Below are 15303 nucleotides of genomic sequence, written 5' to 3'. Positions count from 1 at the left end.
AATTTTAAATGGTCTAATAGCTCTATATTAAAAAGTAAAAAGAAACAAGTGAAATTTATTTTAATATGTTTTATTTAATCCAAGATATAAAAAAATTCACATTCTTCTTTTGAAATCCAGTATATTTGATACTAATAGCACATCTTAATTTGGATTACCCATATTTCAAGGGCTCAATAGCCACATGCAGCTCGTGGCTGCCATATTAACACAGACTCAGACTTGAGCAAGAAGGGTTTCAAAAAAGAGAAGTTTCCCTAGGCAGAGGTTTTAAATGATGAGCCATATACTTTATGTGAATACAAATTAAGGTGCCTCTCCTTACTGCCAAACAAACAAACGCTACAACTTAGATGCTACAACATTAGTGATGACTCAATCACTAATGGACTGTTGAGGTAGTCACAACTGAGACCTTCTAGTAACAGTACCACGGGGCCAGAAACAGATCAGATTGGATTTTACAAGCAAAAGAATTCCAGATTCAATAATATAAGCAATGCTCTCTCCAGAGCTAATGTTTTCTCACAGTATTTAAACTGAACTAAACCAAAAACATAATTTTTTTAAAAAGTCAAGCCACATGCTAATAGTGCCCAAAATACTTTTAAAAAATCAGCTCCTATGTATGATTGAGGCAGAGATCTATACATTTAGGGACACAGATTCTGGCTGCCCAGCTACACTGTTTCTCTCCAACTAGGGAAGCAACTGCTCATTCCATCACTCCAACCAACGTCTGCCTAGCACCTTTCAGTGAATGCTGTGCTCTAGGCACCGAGCTAGGTTTTGGGGATGATGATGATGACGATTACTAACAAGCACTGAGAATTTACCATGTTCCAGGAACTGTACTAGGCATTTTACATGGTATTATTCATATTTTCATTTTACAGATGAAGAAACTGAGGCACAGATAGTTAAGTAACTTGTCTAAGTCATGTCAGGAATCAACCCAGGCAACCTGGTTAGAACACCCATGTTCTGAAATATACACTATATTGACTAATTAGAAATTATAAGAGATAGTTGGTACTGTCACACAGAGCTCAGAGACTACTGGGGAAAGACATATAATTCGGTATCCAAAGTATTCTGAGAGAAGGATATTAAGTATTCTCTGGCCTGAAGCGGATATCAAGGAAAACTTCTTAGAAAAGCTGTGCATTCCTCATCTGAAAAATCAGGATAAGACTGCTCACCCTTCAGTGATGTTGCAAGAATGAAATAGGAGAACTTAAGCAGGCGTAGCACAATGCCTAATAACTACTATTGTAATCATCTATCCTGTTTACTGGCCGGAGATCAACAAACTGGCCTGACAGGATGTAGCTTCTACTTCCTGATGTTCTTGCTAAAAAGACAGAGACAGGAAGGAAGTAAAAGCTGGGAGAAGACAAATAAATATTAACTCTTGCCTCAGCATAATCCACCACCACCACACTAAGTGACTGAAACAATTTCTTGGTATGTTTCACCTTTCATTGCCAAGACCTTCTACATTTGAGCCACTTTACTTTCAGAGCAAGGGTTCTTAAAAATTGGTTCATGGATAGCTTTTAAGGGTCTAGGAACTCCTGAAACAAATGCAAGATGGTGTGCATGGATAAATATGTTCTTTTTTTTCTGGAGGTAGAGTCTAACAGCCTTCTTCAGATTCTCAAAGGAAATCCCTAACACAACAGATTGGCAAATAGGAAAAAAACAGTCTATTAACCTTAATGTTCCTGTGAAAATTAAAATCCCTTTTGTCTATAAAATCTTCTTTTATAGTCTTCAAAATAAACTATTATTCAGAAGATCCTTTGCTTTATTTCATCTTTTAGGGATGGTTTCTAGCCTGCCATAAGCTTTTCAGGAATTAAGTCCGGAAATTACTTAATATTTATAATATTCTTTGATTTATTCAACCTGTACCAAAATTTTGCAGTGTCGGGCACTGTGTGCATTAATTTCTAGACATATCCAAATGAATAAGACACAGACCCCTACCCTGAAGGAGTTCAAATTTTTTTAAAAAAGGATATATTAAAAAAAAGATCACATTAAAATGTGGTGAGTACTATTCTAAAAGAATGAAGACTCTCTAAGTAGAAAGGAAAAAAGAACTAGCAATCAAGGTTTCAGGAAGGGTTTGACAAAGATGATATTTAAGCTGGGCCTGCCTTAAAGCGGGAATAAAGTTTACAAGGTAAAGGTGTGCTCCGACAAAGGGAAACAGTAACGTCACAGGCACAGAAGAATAAAAACTGGTGGCATGTTGAACTGAGAGGTAATAAGCCCACCCACCATATGGCTCGAGAAGAGGAATGAAACTGAAATGGCAGATTAAAGCATTATGTTGACCACTGAGAGAGGGGCCAAGAGCAAACACACAATATCTGTTCTAGGAGGTTTACTGTGGAAGTAGTGAAGACAAAAGAATGGTCAGGATGCCAAAAGAACACCACAAAGGAAAAGACTTTATGCCATACTCAGAAAAGTGAGATGGATCATGCTGGGGAGTTGGAGTCACTAAGGGATCCTGGTTGTACTTTCTGTATCAGGTGGAAGAAGGACAGTCTCAAGGAATGAAGGAGAGACTCAAAGCACACAGTTGATTAGGAGGTTATAGCAATGATCCAGGTTAAGAGGTAAAGGCTAATTCTAACACAGAAAAAGCAGAAAGGACAGGACTGATTTTAACAATACTGAACAAATTATTTTCTCTATATACTTATCAATAAGCTACGTCTCTCTATATGTATATACATATATATATATACACACACACATATGGGCTTCCTTGGTGGCTCAGATGGTAGAGCCCGCCCACAATGTATGAAAACACAGGTTCGATCCCTGGGTCAGGAAGATTCCCTGGAGAAGGGAATGGCAACCCACTCCAGTATTCTCGTCTGGAAATCTCATGGACGGAGGAACCTGGCAGGCTACATATAGCCCATGGGGTTTACAAAGTCAAACATGACTGAGCAACTAATGCACACACACACATATATATATGGTACCTATTTTATTGATATACATGGTATCTATTACATACCCAGTAGCTCAGTGGTAAAGTGCTGGAAAAGGGGGTTCGATCCCTGGGTTGGGAAGATCCCCTGGAGAAGGAAATAGCAACCCATTCCTGTACTCTTGTCTGGAAATCTCAAGGTCAGAGGAGGCTGGCAGGCTACAGTCCATGGGGTTGCAAAGAGTTGAACATGACTAAGCATCCACTCCCAGTTCAGTCATATAAGCTAAGCAGCAGGGGTTAACAGTGAACAAGCACACAGTCCCTACGATTAAGAAGCACACACTCTAGTGAGGTATCCAAATAAAACAGACAGTTATAATGAAGCATGGTAAATGCTATGACAAGTGTAAATTTTAAAACTATGTAAGATAAGCTCTTAAGTAAGATTTGGTAGGTATAGGGGTTGAGAGGTAAAGTAGTCAAGAGATGGCTTTCCCTTCCAGTGAAAATGTTATCTAAGGTAAGATCTGAAGGATGAGGAGGAGTTGATCAGGCAAAGGACAAGAAAAGGTAGGAAAGGTCTCAAGAAACATTTCAAAAATAAAAGAAGAAAAATGAGAAGATAAATCTCGGGTTTCTAGCTTGAGTTACAGGAAGTGGTGATGTCACTGAGAAAGGGAAATAAAAGACACTAGCACAGTGGTCAGGGCAAGCTTATGAAGTTATGTCCTACTGAATGATCAGATGAAAATACTAGTTGGGTAATGAAAAACACAGGTGTTCAGTTCAGGTGAGAGATCCAGGTATTAGATTACTGTGACAACTGCTTTCCCATAAGTTAAAAATATTATACTAATTTAAGCTGATTGATATAATTAAATTCCAATACAGCAAGTGCTGAAGGAATTGTATAAAAAATGTGAAGAAACAGCTGACAAAAAGTCATACTGCTTCAAGCTACCAATGTCCTATATTTTCAACTAGAAACAATTTGGTGAACTAGAGAAGAAAACAACATCTCATTTTCTGACTGATATCAAAGAACATTCTTTACCTAACCAACTCTTGAGGTTATATAAATTAATAGTTTTTTACATCTCCATTGATTTTCAATGCTCAAAACAAATTATTATTCTAAGAAACATATTTCTTTCTTCATTACGCTTTTCTATATTTTCCAAATTTTAATGACTATGTATTATAACCACCACTGGGGAAAAAAATCTTTTAAAGCAACGTATTCATTACACACTCATTACAATTTCATATTATGTATGTTGTTTATTTGCAGATTTGGTCCCTGGACTAAAATTAAGTATCTTCATCTGAAAACCAAATAAATAAGAAGGCAAATCTCTTGTCACATAACAATTTAGTAAAAGTCACAACAAAATCTGTTTAAATTCTTTTTTCCTGTTTAGTAGTTATACACATCACAGTCTGACATATTAATAAAAGATTTGATTCAAAGGCTATAGAGTAATACCACTGCACAGAAAGAACTGTTATTCACAGTAACAGAAGCCAAGCTTTATAATGTAATATCTCAAAGGTTTGGTGGAAGTGACCTAATACCATTTACCAAACTGAATTTTAACAAGTGTAATTTCAGCAGGGGTAAATGGCTCTTATTATGACATTACTGAAGTTGACAGATGATGGAAGTTTGCCTACACTGTAGTTCTCACCTAAAGTAAAAGCCTAGGGAAAATATTTTCCCAAGTGTCAAATCAAGTATAAATGTATTTCAGATTTATAAAATGTGACTATAATTTAAAACTTAATATGGTTTTGAGGCTCTATGATTTTCTTAATAAGACAGTCATAAAATGTTACGTATGTTCTTTTTTGTGATTAGCTGTAATTCACCATACAAGACTGACAGTACAACTTAACATTATGGTAACTAGAAGTAGTGAAAGCTCAGTTTATCAAAATGTAATTAATATTACAAAAGTTTGTACTAGCAAGAACATTTAATGTACAATGCTCTACTTCCTATTAAAACTCACTACAAAGATTTTCCATATGTAAAATAACTACTGTTGAAACCGAGCAAGCCCTAGAATATTGGGTTATGTGTCTATTTTCACAGGCTTGAGAGGCATAGATGACAAGTATTTTCAAATCTAGCTACCATTCAATGCACATTTCTCATAACACAAGCAAAAATGCTAATGGGCCACTTATAGACCATATGAAAATGCAGTCTATACACCAGTAAGACTAATCCAATGTTTATTTTTTTCAAACCGAAGTAAAAATGTTCTAAATCTTAATGAAAAGCTATATTATATAAGAGGAAAAATGCAGAACTAGAACTTATACAACCAGGTTTGGGTGCCAGTCAGCACTGTTGCTGACCTGATGTATGACTTTTTTTCCCAAAGAGTAAGAAAGAAATTGGATTATGTAATCTCCAAGGGTTTGTTTTTATTTGTGTTTTACTTTCTAGGATTCCAACAGTAGAAGCTTTATGTAATAGGCAAAGGCTCACTTTTTTGAGCTGGAAATGAGAATCTGATAGAATTCAGTAGAAGGCAGATATGTCAAAACTAAACACTCACATTTAAAAAAAGTGCCCAAGGGAGACAAGGCAGAGAAGTAGGTGGAGTGGAGTACATCTCTCTCCATGGATGCATCAGGAATACATCTTCAGATGCAGAAGATCTTGCAGAGCAATCAGCTGAGAGCTAGCAGGAGTCCCTGACCATCGGAAAGGAATACACAGATCCATGCAAAACATGGTAGAATGAAGGACGGAAGGGAAACAGAGGAAGATAATGAACAGGACCAATCTGTACCTGGGGGGCTGGGGAGCTGAACCAGGGTTGAGATCCCCACATCAGGGCAAGTGGTTGGGACAGAAGGGAAGCATTTGAGGCTGTTGGACAGGGAAGGTGATCTGTAACCGTCTGAATGGAGTGAGAATGACACAGACAATCTGTGCCATGGCCCTACATACCCTGGATGGGGATGCACGTCCACCAGAATGCATGGTGACTGGGAGATGGAGAATAGAGATGGGACAGCAATTCCAGGACAAGCACTGCTGTTGACCACAGGGAGATGGCCTGAGGAGATGAGGAAGAGGAGAGTGTGGCAGGGAATGTCTTTGGAGGAAAGCCAGGAAGCCATGGAGGGGGCATGATGCTACTGCTGAGTCACAGGGAGGGGATGGAGCCCATCACTGTAGCCTCTCTCTCTCCACATGCAAACACCGGCAGCTGACCAATAGAGACAGACCCCAGAGACGGTGGTCCTAACAGTGACAGACACACGGAGCCATAGAGAAGGACCAGCCAGAGAGGCCTTCGAACACCAGCTGGCAGAGGTTAGAAAAGGATTCTATGAGCAGCATATTTTCCATGCCTGTGGCCAACTGGCTTCACTGCACACCTGGCACCACTAGGGTCCCTGCAATCCAAGCAGCCGTGCCACCTCCACATTCGGTCCTCACTGGGGCAGAGTAGCCAGATGCTAGGAAAACACCCTAACAGTGCCATATCTCTTGAGCCCGTGGCTACTGGTGTCCATGAGCTGCCAGGGTTCCTGTGATCCAAACAGCCATGACATCTCCATGCCCATTCCTCACTGGGGCAGACCCGAGTCCTCCAGGGATGCCTCAGGAGCAAACTCCCATGGATGACCCACATGCAGAAGTAAGGATAAAACCACAATTGATAGTATCACCATACTATCTATGGTGAAACAGATCACCAGCCCAGGTGGGATGCATGAGACAAGTGCTCGGGCCTGGTGCACTGGGAAGACCCAGAGGAATCGGGTGGAGAGGGAGGTGGGAGGGGGGATCGGGATGGGGAATACGTGTAAATCTATGGCTGATTCATATCAATGTATGACAAAACCCACTGAAATGTTGTGAAGTAATTAGCCTCCAACTAATAAAAAAAAAAAAAAAAAACCACAATTGAGCTCCAGGACCAGAATGGCTAAAGAGGATCAAAAACCTTTCCACCAGCAGTATAAACTGCAGATAAGTCCACACGATCAACTGCGTAGACTCTGTGTCTATGGCATATATAAAAGGACAATGAGTGTTCCCACAAAAGAAAACGCCTAGCTCTAGCAGCTGTGGACACTGGAGGCAAGAACACACAGGAGCAGGGCCAGATTAGAGTCTGAGCTGTCCCCAAAACAGGTCAAAGCGATCTTGAGAAAGAAAGAGGAGCTGGTGGAATAGACTTTCCTGACTTCAGACTATACTACAAAGCTACAGCCATCAAGACAGTATGGTACTGGCACAAAAACAGAAATATAGACCAATGGAACAAGACAGAAAGCCCAGAAATAAACCCATGCGTCTATGGACACCTTATTTTTGACAAAGGAGGCAAGAATATACAATGGAGAACACAAGTCTCTTCAGTAAGTGGTGCTAAGAAAACTGGCAGCTACATGTAAAAGAATGAAATCAGAATACTTCCTAACACCATACACAAAGCTAAACTCAAAATGGATTAAAGACCTAAATTTAAGACCAAAAACTATAAAACTCTTAGAGGAAAACATAGGCAAAAGACTCTATGTCATAAATCATAGCAAGATCCTCTGTGACCCACCTCCTAGAGTAATGTAAATAACAACAAATATAAATAAGTGGGACCTAACTAAACTTAAAAGCTTCTGCACAACAAAGAAAACCATAAATAAGATGAAAAGACAACTCAGAATGGGAGAACTGCAAATGAAGCAAGTGACAAAGGATTAATCTCCAAAATATACAAGCAGCTCATGAAGCTCAATGTCAGAAAATCAAACAACCCAATCAAAAAATGGGAGGAAGACCTAAACAGACATTGCTCCAAAGAAGACATGCAGATGGCTAATAGACACTTGAAAAGATATTCAAAATTGTTTATTATTAGAGAAATGCCAAGTCAAAACTACAATGAGGTATCACCTCACTCTGGTCAGAATTGCCATCATCAAAATATCTGCAAAAAATAAATGCTAGAGAGGATGTGGAGAACAGGGAACCCTCTTGCACAGTGGTGGGAATATAAACTGATACAGCCACTATGGAGAACAGCATGGAGGTTTCTCAAGAAACTAGGAATAAAACTACCATAGGACCCAGCAATCCCACTTACTGGGCATATACCCTCAGAAAACCATAATTCTAAAAGACACATTTACCCCAATGTTCACTGCAGTACTATTTACAATAGCTAGGACATGGAAGCAACCCAGATGTCCATTGACAGATGAATGGATAAAGAAGCTGTGGTACATAGATATATAATGGAATATTAGCCATAAAAAGGAATGCGTTAAAGTCAGTTCTAATGAGGTGGATGAACCTAGAGCCTGTTATACAAAGTGAAGTTAAGTCAGAAAAAGGAAGACAAATACCATATATTATAGTATATATATGGACTCTAGAAACAGTACTGACAAACCTATTTGCAGACCAACAACAGAGATGCAAACACAGAGAACAGACTTGTGGACACAGTAGGGGAAGAAGAGGGTGGGACAAATTGAGAGAATAACATTGAAAGATATACATTAACAAATGTAAAACAGACAGCCAGTGGAAATTTGCTCTATGACACAGGGAGCTCCTCCCAGTGCTCTGTGACAACCTAGAGGGGTGGGATAGGGTTGAAGGTGGGAGGGAGGTCTAAGAGGGAGGGAACATATGTATATCTATGGCTGATTCATGTTGACGTATGGCAGAAACCAACACAACACTGTAAAGCAATTATTCTCCATTTAAAAATTTTTTAAAAATTTATAAAAGATAAAACTGAATGGAAAAATACTGTTTTTATTTAGTATTATGCTGAGTATTTGCTATGCATTTGAAAAACCAATGCTTTTAAAATATAATTATTTTCATCAATTAAAACAATTATTTATCAAATAGAAAACATTTTTTAAGACAGTACCCACACTAAGTTTATAAAATGTCAAGACGTACTGTTCAAAGAGGTAGATGATACTAAGGGCAATCATTGACATTACTGTGGATTTGAAGCTATGCTGCCTTCTATAGACATTCACTCCCTGAATTCACCCCTCCTTCTAGCAGAATTTTCGTCTGGGGATACGCCCTCCTCCATTTGGCCTCAGTGGCAAACTACCCCCACCTGTCCAGGAGACAGTTCACGACACATCAGCAAGCAGTATGTCCCTGGCCACTGACTGTTTCAGTATAATCCTACACCAGTCCAATCAGATCGACTCTGAGGGCTTTTGCAGGAACTGCCAGAAGACAGTAACCCCACTAGATTTGAAATAATAGGTACATGAAACTCAGATGTGCAATAACCCCCCTGACAGGATAATAGGAAAGTCTACCTGAGAATGGAACCACCTAGTGGAGGTGGAAACAGGAAATGGAGAGAGCAAGAGAACTGATTACATCATTTTAGCCCCAGTGCAAAGCTATGCTTTAAGCTACGCTTACTCCTTGGAAGGAAAGTTATGACCAACCTAGATAGCATATTAAAAAGCAGAGACATTACTTTGCCAACAAAAGTCCATCTAGTCAAGGCTACGGTTTTTCCAGTGGTCATGTATGGGTATGAGAGTTGGACTGTGAAGAAAGCTGAGCACCGAAGAATGGATGCTTTTGAACTGTAGTGTTGGAGAAGACTCTTGAGAGTTCCTTGGACTGCAAGGAGATCCAACCAGTCCATCCTAAAGGAGATCAGTCCTGGGTGTTCATTGGAAAGACTGATGCTGAAGCTGAAACTCCAATACTTGGCCACCTCAAGCAAAGAGTTGACTCATTGGAAAAGACCCTGATGCTGGGAGGGATTGGGGGCAGGAGAAGAAGGGGACGACAGAGGATGAGATAGCTGGATCACATCACCAACTCAATGGACCTGAGTTTGAGTAAACTCCGGGGGTTGGTGACGGACAGGGAGGCCTGATGTGCTGCGATTCATGGGGTCACAAAGAGTCAGACACGACTGAATGACTGAACTGAACTGAACTGAAGCTATCCCTACCTCTAAGAGGCCTTAGTGAATAAATTCACTCTCACTTATTCAGCCTGGGTTGAATTCTTTCTTGCAACTGAAAAGAATCATAACTTTCTCTACAATAATCTCAATGTAGTCTCATGGATGAGGAAAGATCTTTCCCAAGTTCTTGCCATATAGCCCGGCTGCATCATTTAATTCCCTTATGTCTCAGTATCATCAAGATAAAAGTATCAGTCATTATCTGCTTTAAAGTGTTGTGAAGGTTGAAAAAAAGTTTGTGTAAGTAAAATGACATTTAAATCCAACGCCCTATAGATGGAAAAGTGGTCTCACTTTTTAAAAAATTATAATTTTATTTATTTATTTTTTATTTTGGGCTATGATGGATCTTTTGTTGTTGCGCGGGCTTTTCTTTAGTTGAGGCAAGCAGGAGCCGGTCTCTAGTTGCAGTGCATGGGATTCTCATTTAGGTGGCATCTCTTGCTGTTGAGCAAAAGCTCTAGGGTAAGGGGGGCTTCAGGAGTTGCAGCCCATGGGCTCAGTAGTCGTAGCTCCCAGGGTGTAAAGCACAGGCTCTAAAGTTGTGGCACATGGGTTTTGTTGCTTTGCGGCATGTGGAGGTCTTTCCAGATCAGGGATTGAACCCATGTTTCCTGCATTAGCAGGCAGATTCTTTACCAACGAGCCACCAGGAAAGCACTCACTTTTTAAAAAGAAATTTTAGGAAGTCATTTTTACAATATGCATTACTATAAAAGTTTCTAGGGACAAGGAGATTAGGAAATACCAAGAGTACCTGCTATATTTAGATTCAAATCTAACTGTATTCAAGTCCATTTCTACACAGTACATGTGTAGAAAGAAAATTCAACACAGTACATATGAAAGAAAATTCAACTCCAAATCAAGTAGTCTTGAAATCAGGTATTAATTCTACCGCTTATAGGTTTGTATGACTTTCAGTCAAATAACCTAAGCATCTTAACTCTGTACCTGTAAAACAGTAATATCTATCTCGTTACAAAGTTTCTGTGAGGACCAAATGGGGCAACAGTTATAAAAGCTCTTGGCATGATGTCTACATACAAAATTCCTTCAATAAAATATATTAAATAATGTTTTCCTAACGTGTTATTCAAATACCTAAAGTTCGAGGGAAAATTATTTCGGGGAAACGGAGGGACAAAGTTAGGAGGTTGAGATTAACATATACACACTACTATACTTAAAATAGAAAAACAACAAGGACCTACTGTATAGCATAGGAAACTATACTCAATATTTTGTAATAACCTATAAGGGAAAAGAATTTGAAAAAGAACAAGTGTATGTATGTGTATATATATGTGTGTGTATATATAAAAGGAATATATATATATATAAAAGGAAAGACAGTGAAAGTGAAGTTGCTCAGTAGTGTACGATTCTGCAACCCCAGAGACTACAGTAGCCTTCCAGGCTCCTCCGTCCATGGAATTTTCCAGGCAAGAGTACTGGAGTGGGTTGCCATTTCCTTCTCCATAAAAAAGGAATATATATATATATATATATATAAAAGGAATCATTTTGCTATACACCTCAAACTAATACAACATTGTAAATCAACCACCATACTTTAAAAAAAAAAACAAATAAATTTTTAGGATATACTTATTTCACTGTCCATAATCAAATAGTACCTTATAGTTGATGGAAGGCCATTATTTATTTGGAAGTGACTTTCTTTATTCAGTGCTACACAAGAAAATAGTACATCCTGAAATTAAAGGTTGCCTTAGATTTAATAAGGTACACTGATTCCCATTTTAAGAACTATAGTACTTAACCAAATAAATTAGTATTTACCAAGATTTACATTAGAAACAGAAAAGAGTGTGTGTGTACTTATATAGTCAGGTATAATTTTACTTTACGTACCTCTGTAGGTCAACTATTTCATTGTTAAGGGTATCTAGCTCCTTAATAGCAGAGAAATCTGCAACAGGACTTGATCCTATGATGTTCTAAAAACAAAGAGTTCACAATTACAACATTATTACTATAAAATTGCATGTGGAAAAGCATTAAAAATCTTTAAAAGTACTATATGGATACATGTTTTATGGTATTACTAACACTTTTAATTCACTTAAGAAAACTATCACTATCTAGTGTAATTTCACACACATACATACAGAGTTATATACTAAGATATATTCCCTTAAACTCTCTAAAAGCTGTTGTTCTAAATATATACCACCACTTGAGATCTCAATGTCTTCATCACTTGATCTTAGCCTGTCTAGAACACTGCAATAAAGAAGATAACAGATTTATAAACTAATTCCTCCACTGAAGCATAAATTTCTTGGGGAGATGAATGGTGATTTATTTGTATCAAATAAATGATGGTTGATTTTATTTAATTAAACAAATATTTACTTTCATTAAATACTTTCAGTGTCTCCTCTATTTAAACTAAAGCCAACCACCCAGCATATTCCACAGTAAATATTAATATCACCATACATGAAACTATCTTCATATGATATCATTTACATAAGATTTTCTTTTGATAATGAAGATATCAGAATTAGTCTCTGAATGGTATTTGTATTTAGAAAACCCAGCTGATTTATTCTGGGTCCTGCTATTTTACTAGCTGCATGATTTCACTGTGAAACAGGGAAATAATCTCTCGCCTGCCCACTTCAAAAATTAAATATTGCATATGAAGTAACTCTACAAACTTCATGATATTTTATAAATATAAGCTATTATAATTAACTTCCTCAACAGAAAATGCTCTTTAAATTTCTCTCTTTAGAGAGAAAGCCTTGCAATGACTTGCTTCCACTCTGGCTGAATTTCCTTTGTGAACCACATTTTTGTCGCCTTACATAACCGGCTGAAGTCAGGGAAAAAAGATAATTGTTCCTTCAAACACTTGACCTACACCCTGTGCTACAAGCAGATTGACAAATAACGGGATGATCACCATTAGGAAATGTTAAAACCAAGATTTAAACAGGTAGAACTAAGATATATTGAGGACCTTATTAGCAGAAGATAAAATTATGTTCTAAAAGGTGAACTATTATACTTATGCTGCTATGAACATAATGTATGTCACCAACTTGCACAACAGAAGAAGAAATCTGGAAGTTCACAATATCCTATCTGCTCATAATTATAAAGGTTTACAAATAACTTAGGTATTAATCTGAAAACAGTAGCGCTGTAGGTGAGGCAGGTATTATTATAAATCTCATTTTAGAATTAAGGAAACATACTAAAGGACTTGCTTAAAGTTGAGCCCAGCTAATAAGGCAATATTGTCAGGAGACTTCTAATTAAATTCAAGTGCTATTTCACATTATGCCCCTCAGCACCTGCAAACTAAGACCATTTAAATAAAACTATTACCCTAAAAGCCAACTCAATGAACAGATACATCCATAAAATGTGGCAAATAATCATTTCTATACTTCTTTACGCTACACTGCATAACAGTCCTCATGTGCTTTGTTTTGATTATCAACACCAAAATTAGGATCAATTAGGATTCAATTAATGCTAGTCTCAATTTTATATTAATTACAGATCTATACCAAATATGCCTCTTACAATGTTTTACTACATGTTTCACTAATACACAGACCCTTATCATTCCATATTAAATTAGAAATTTTAAAGTGAGTTTCCAAATGTGACAAGTATTTACCAGAATTTTAACTTATGAGCTAAGCCTGGCCAGACAATTTAAAAGGTGAACAAAATGAAAAATAAGCACTTAGTCTCACTTTCATCACCAAGAGTAACTTATACATCACCTAAAAGCTACTGAGAACTTTGCTATCAGAGGTGCAAGCAAACCAAGAAACTCATGACTCCCACACCTCTTCTTGTCACTCTAACTCAAAAAAGTGACTCACATTTGACAGTCTTTCACTATTAAAAATATCATCAGAGTGAGATAAGTAAGTTTAACGTCAAGCAAGTTATAAAGTGATACCACAGATGACTCCAGAATGAAGATTACTGTACTTAGTTGGCACAGATTAGTGTGCTTGTGTGCCTCAATTACTGACACAAAAATTAAACTCCCATTCCAGAGCAATAAAATGACATTCAATCAGGAAGCATGGAAAGGTACAGCTAACAGCATATAAGGCACAGGAAGAAAAACGTACTTTTTTATGTTCCCTAGTCACAGAATACTTTCTCTCACCCTGTTTTCTGCATTACAGAAAAGTTCCACTTTGGTGATTCTAAGTGGATCAGAAAGCCTAAGGAAGGCAAGTTAAAACACACACAAGGACCAAGTGATAGACACGTGACAAAAGCATGCTGTTTAGGTATTTTCTCTGCATCAACTTAGCTGCATAAAAAAACCTCTAATTTCAAAATGTATCTTGTAAACCAAAAACTGTAATGCTAAAAAAGGCATAAAGTAAAGCTCTAACCTTGAGAGAGTAGAGTTAAGAAACTGACAGTACAAGAAAGGCGAAAAGCAGAGTGCTGCAGAATGGAAAAAATAGTCCAAACTAGAAAAAACACAGAAAGGAAAGCAACGTTCAAAAAAGGATTAGTCAAAGCTGCAAAAATGCAGTTCTAAAAAAATTAGATTATAAAGAGAAAATAGATTATTTGAACGACAAAACAAATGCAAATTTTAATTTTTAAGGTTAAAATTACTGGTTATAGGTAAGACAACAGTGATAAAATCCCATTTTAATGAATACTGATATCTCACATAGAAGTACCTATGCTCTAGTGAATGGACTTTACTAAATCTACTAAACTGAAAATTCTGTACAGCAGACACAACTCAAAGTGTCTACTAATTAGAGCCTTTGATGAACAAACATAATTTGCTTCAGAAAGTTCTGCTGTATGTGTTTTTTGTGTTGGTGGTAGATTCAGTGGGTATAAAATGAAGGGGGCAAGGGAAAAAAACAGTCTCTATAGGTGAAAGAAGATGAAACAACACAACATTCCATAACTGAGGTATAGTTATAGCAGGGGGCATAAATACAAGTGTGTAATCTTTATCTTTCCAGGTGGCATCACTTTTAGCCTTCTCTACAATTTAGGGAATCCATGTCCTACATGAAAATGAATCTCAAAAATTCACAAAATGCTCCTCCCCAAACACTGACAAAGCAGATTATCAAATAGTTACTTTACTTGAAAATAAGAATAAAAATTCTTACACATAACTTCTATACTGAGTGGCTATAAATTTCTGTTTAGTTGAGTTAGAGAAAATAATCCAATTTTGACTTAATCAATTTGTTAAAATGGGATTTTTTAACCTATGCAACAAAATTAATGCAAAACCAAAATAGTCTACTGACATTTTAAAGAGAACTCTCCTCATATCAAATACGTGACAACTCCTTA

The 15303-nt window shown here is 37.4% G+C and overlaps 1 protein-coding gene across 8 annotated transcripts in view; it reads right to left on the bottom strand.

Annotated features, from left to right (window-relative positions):
• The window catches only part of EPS15 (epidermal growth factor receptor pathway substrate 15), a 139510-nt gene that overhangs the window by 64555 nt on the left and 59652 nt on the right, over positions 1-15303 (bottom strand). For all 8 annotated transcript variants that reach the window (XM_043461355.1, XM_043461358.1, XM_043461359.1 and 5 more), the window contains exon 12: positions 11836-11921. In XM_043461355.1, coding sequence (XP_043317290.1) covers positions 11836-11921 — 86 coding nt within the window. The remainder of the gene's footprint in view (positions 1-11835; positions 11922-15303) is intronic.

This window comes from Cervus canadensis, chromosome 2 (genome assembly GCF_019320065.1).
Source record: "Cervus canadensis isolate Bull #8, Minnesota chromosome 2, ASM1932006v1, whole genome shotgun sequence".
NCBI classification, from domain to species: domain Eukaryota; kingdom Metazoa; phylum Chordata; class Mammalia; order Artiodactyla; family Cervidae; genus Cervus; species Cervus canadensis.
The sequence above is the reverse complement of the archived record's forward strand: the minus strand, read 5'-3'. Positions and strand labels throughout refer to the sequence as shown.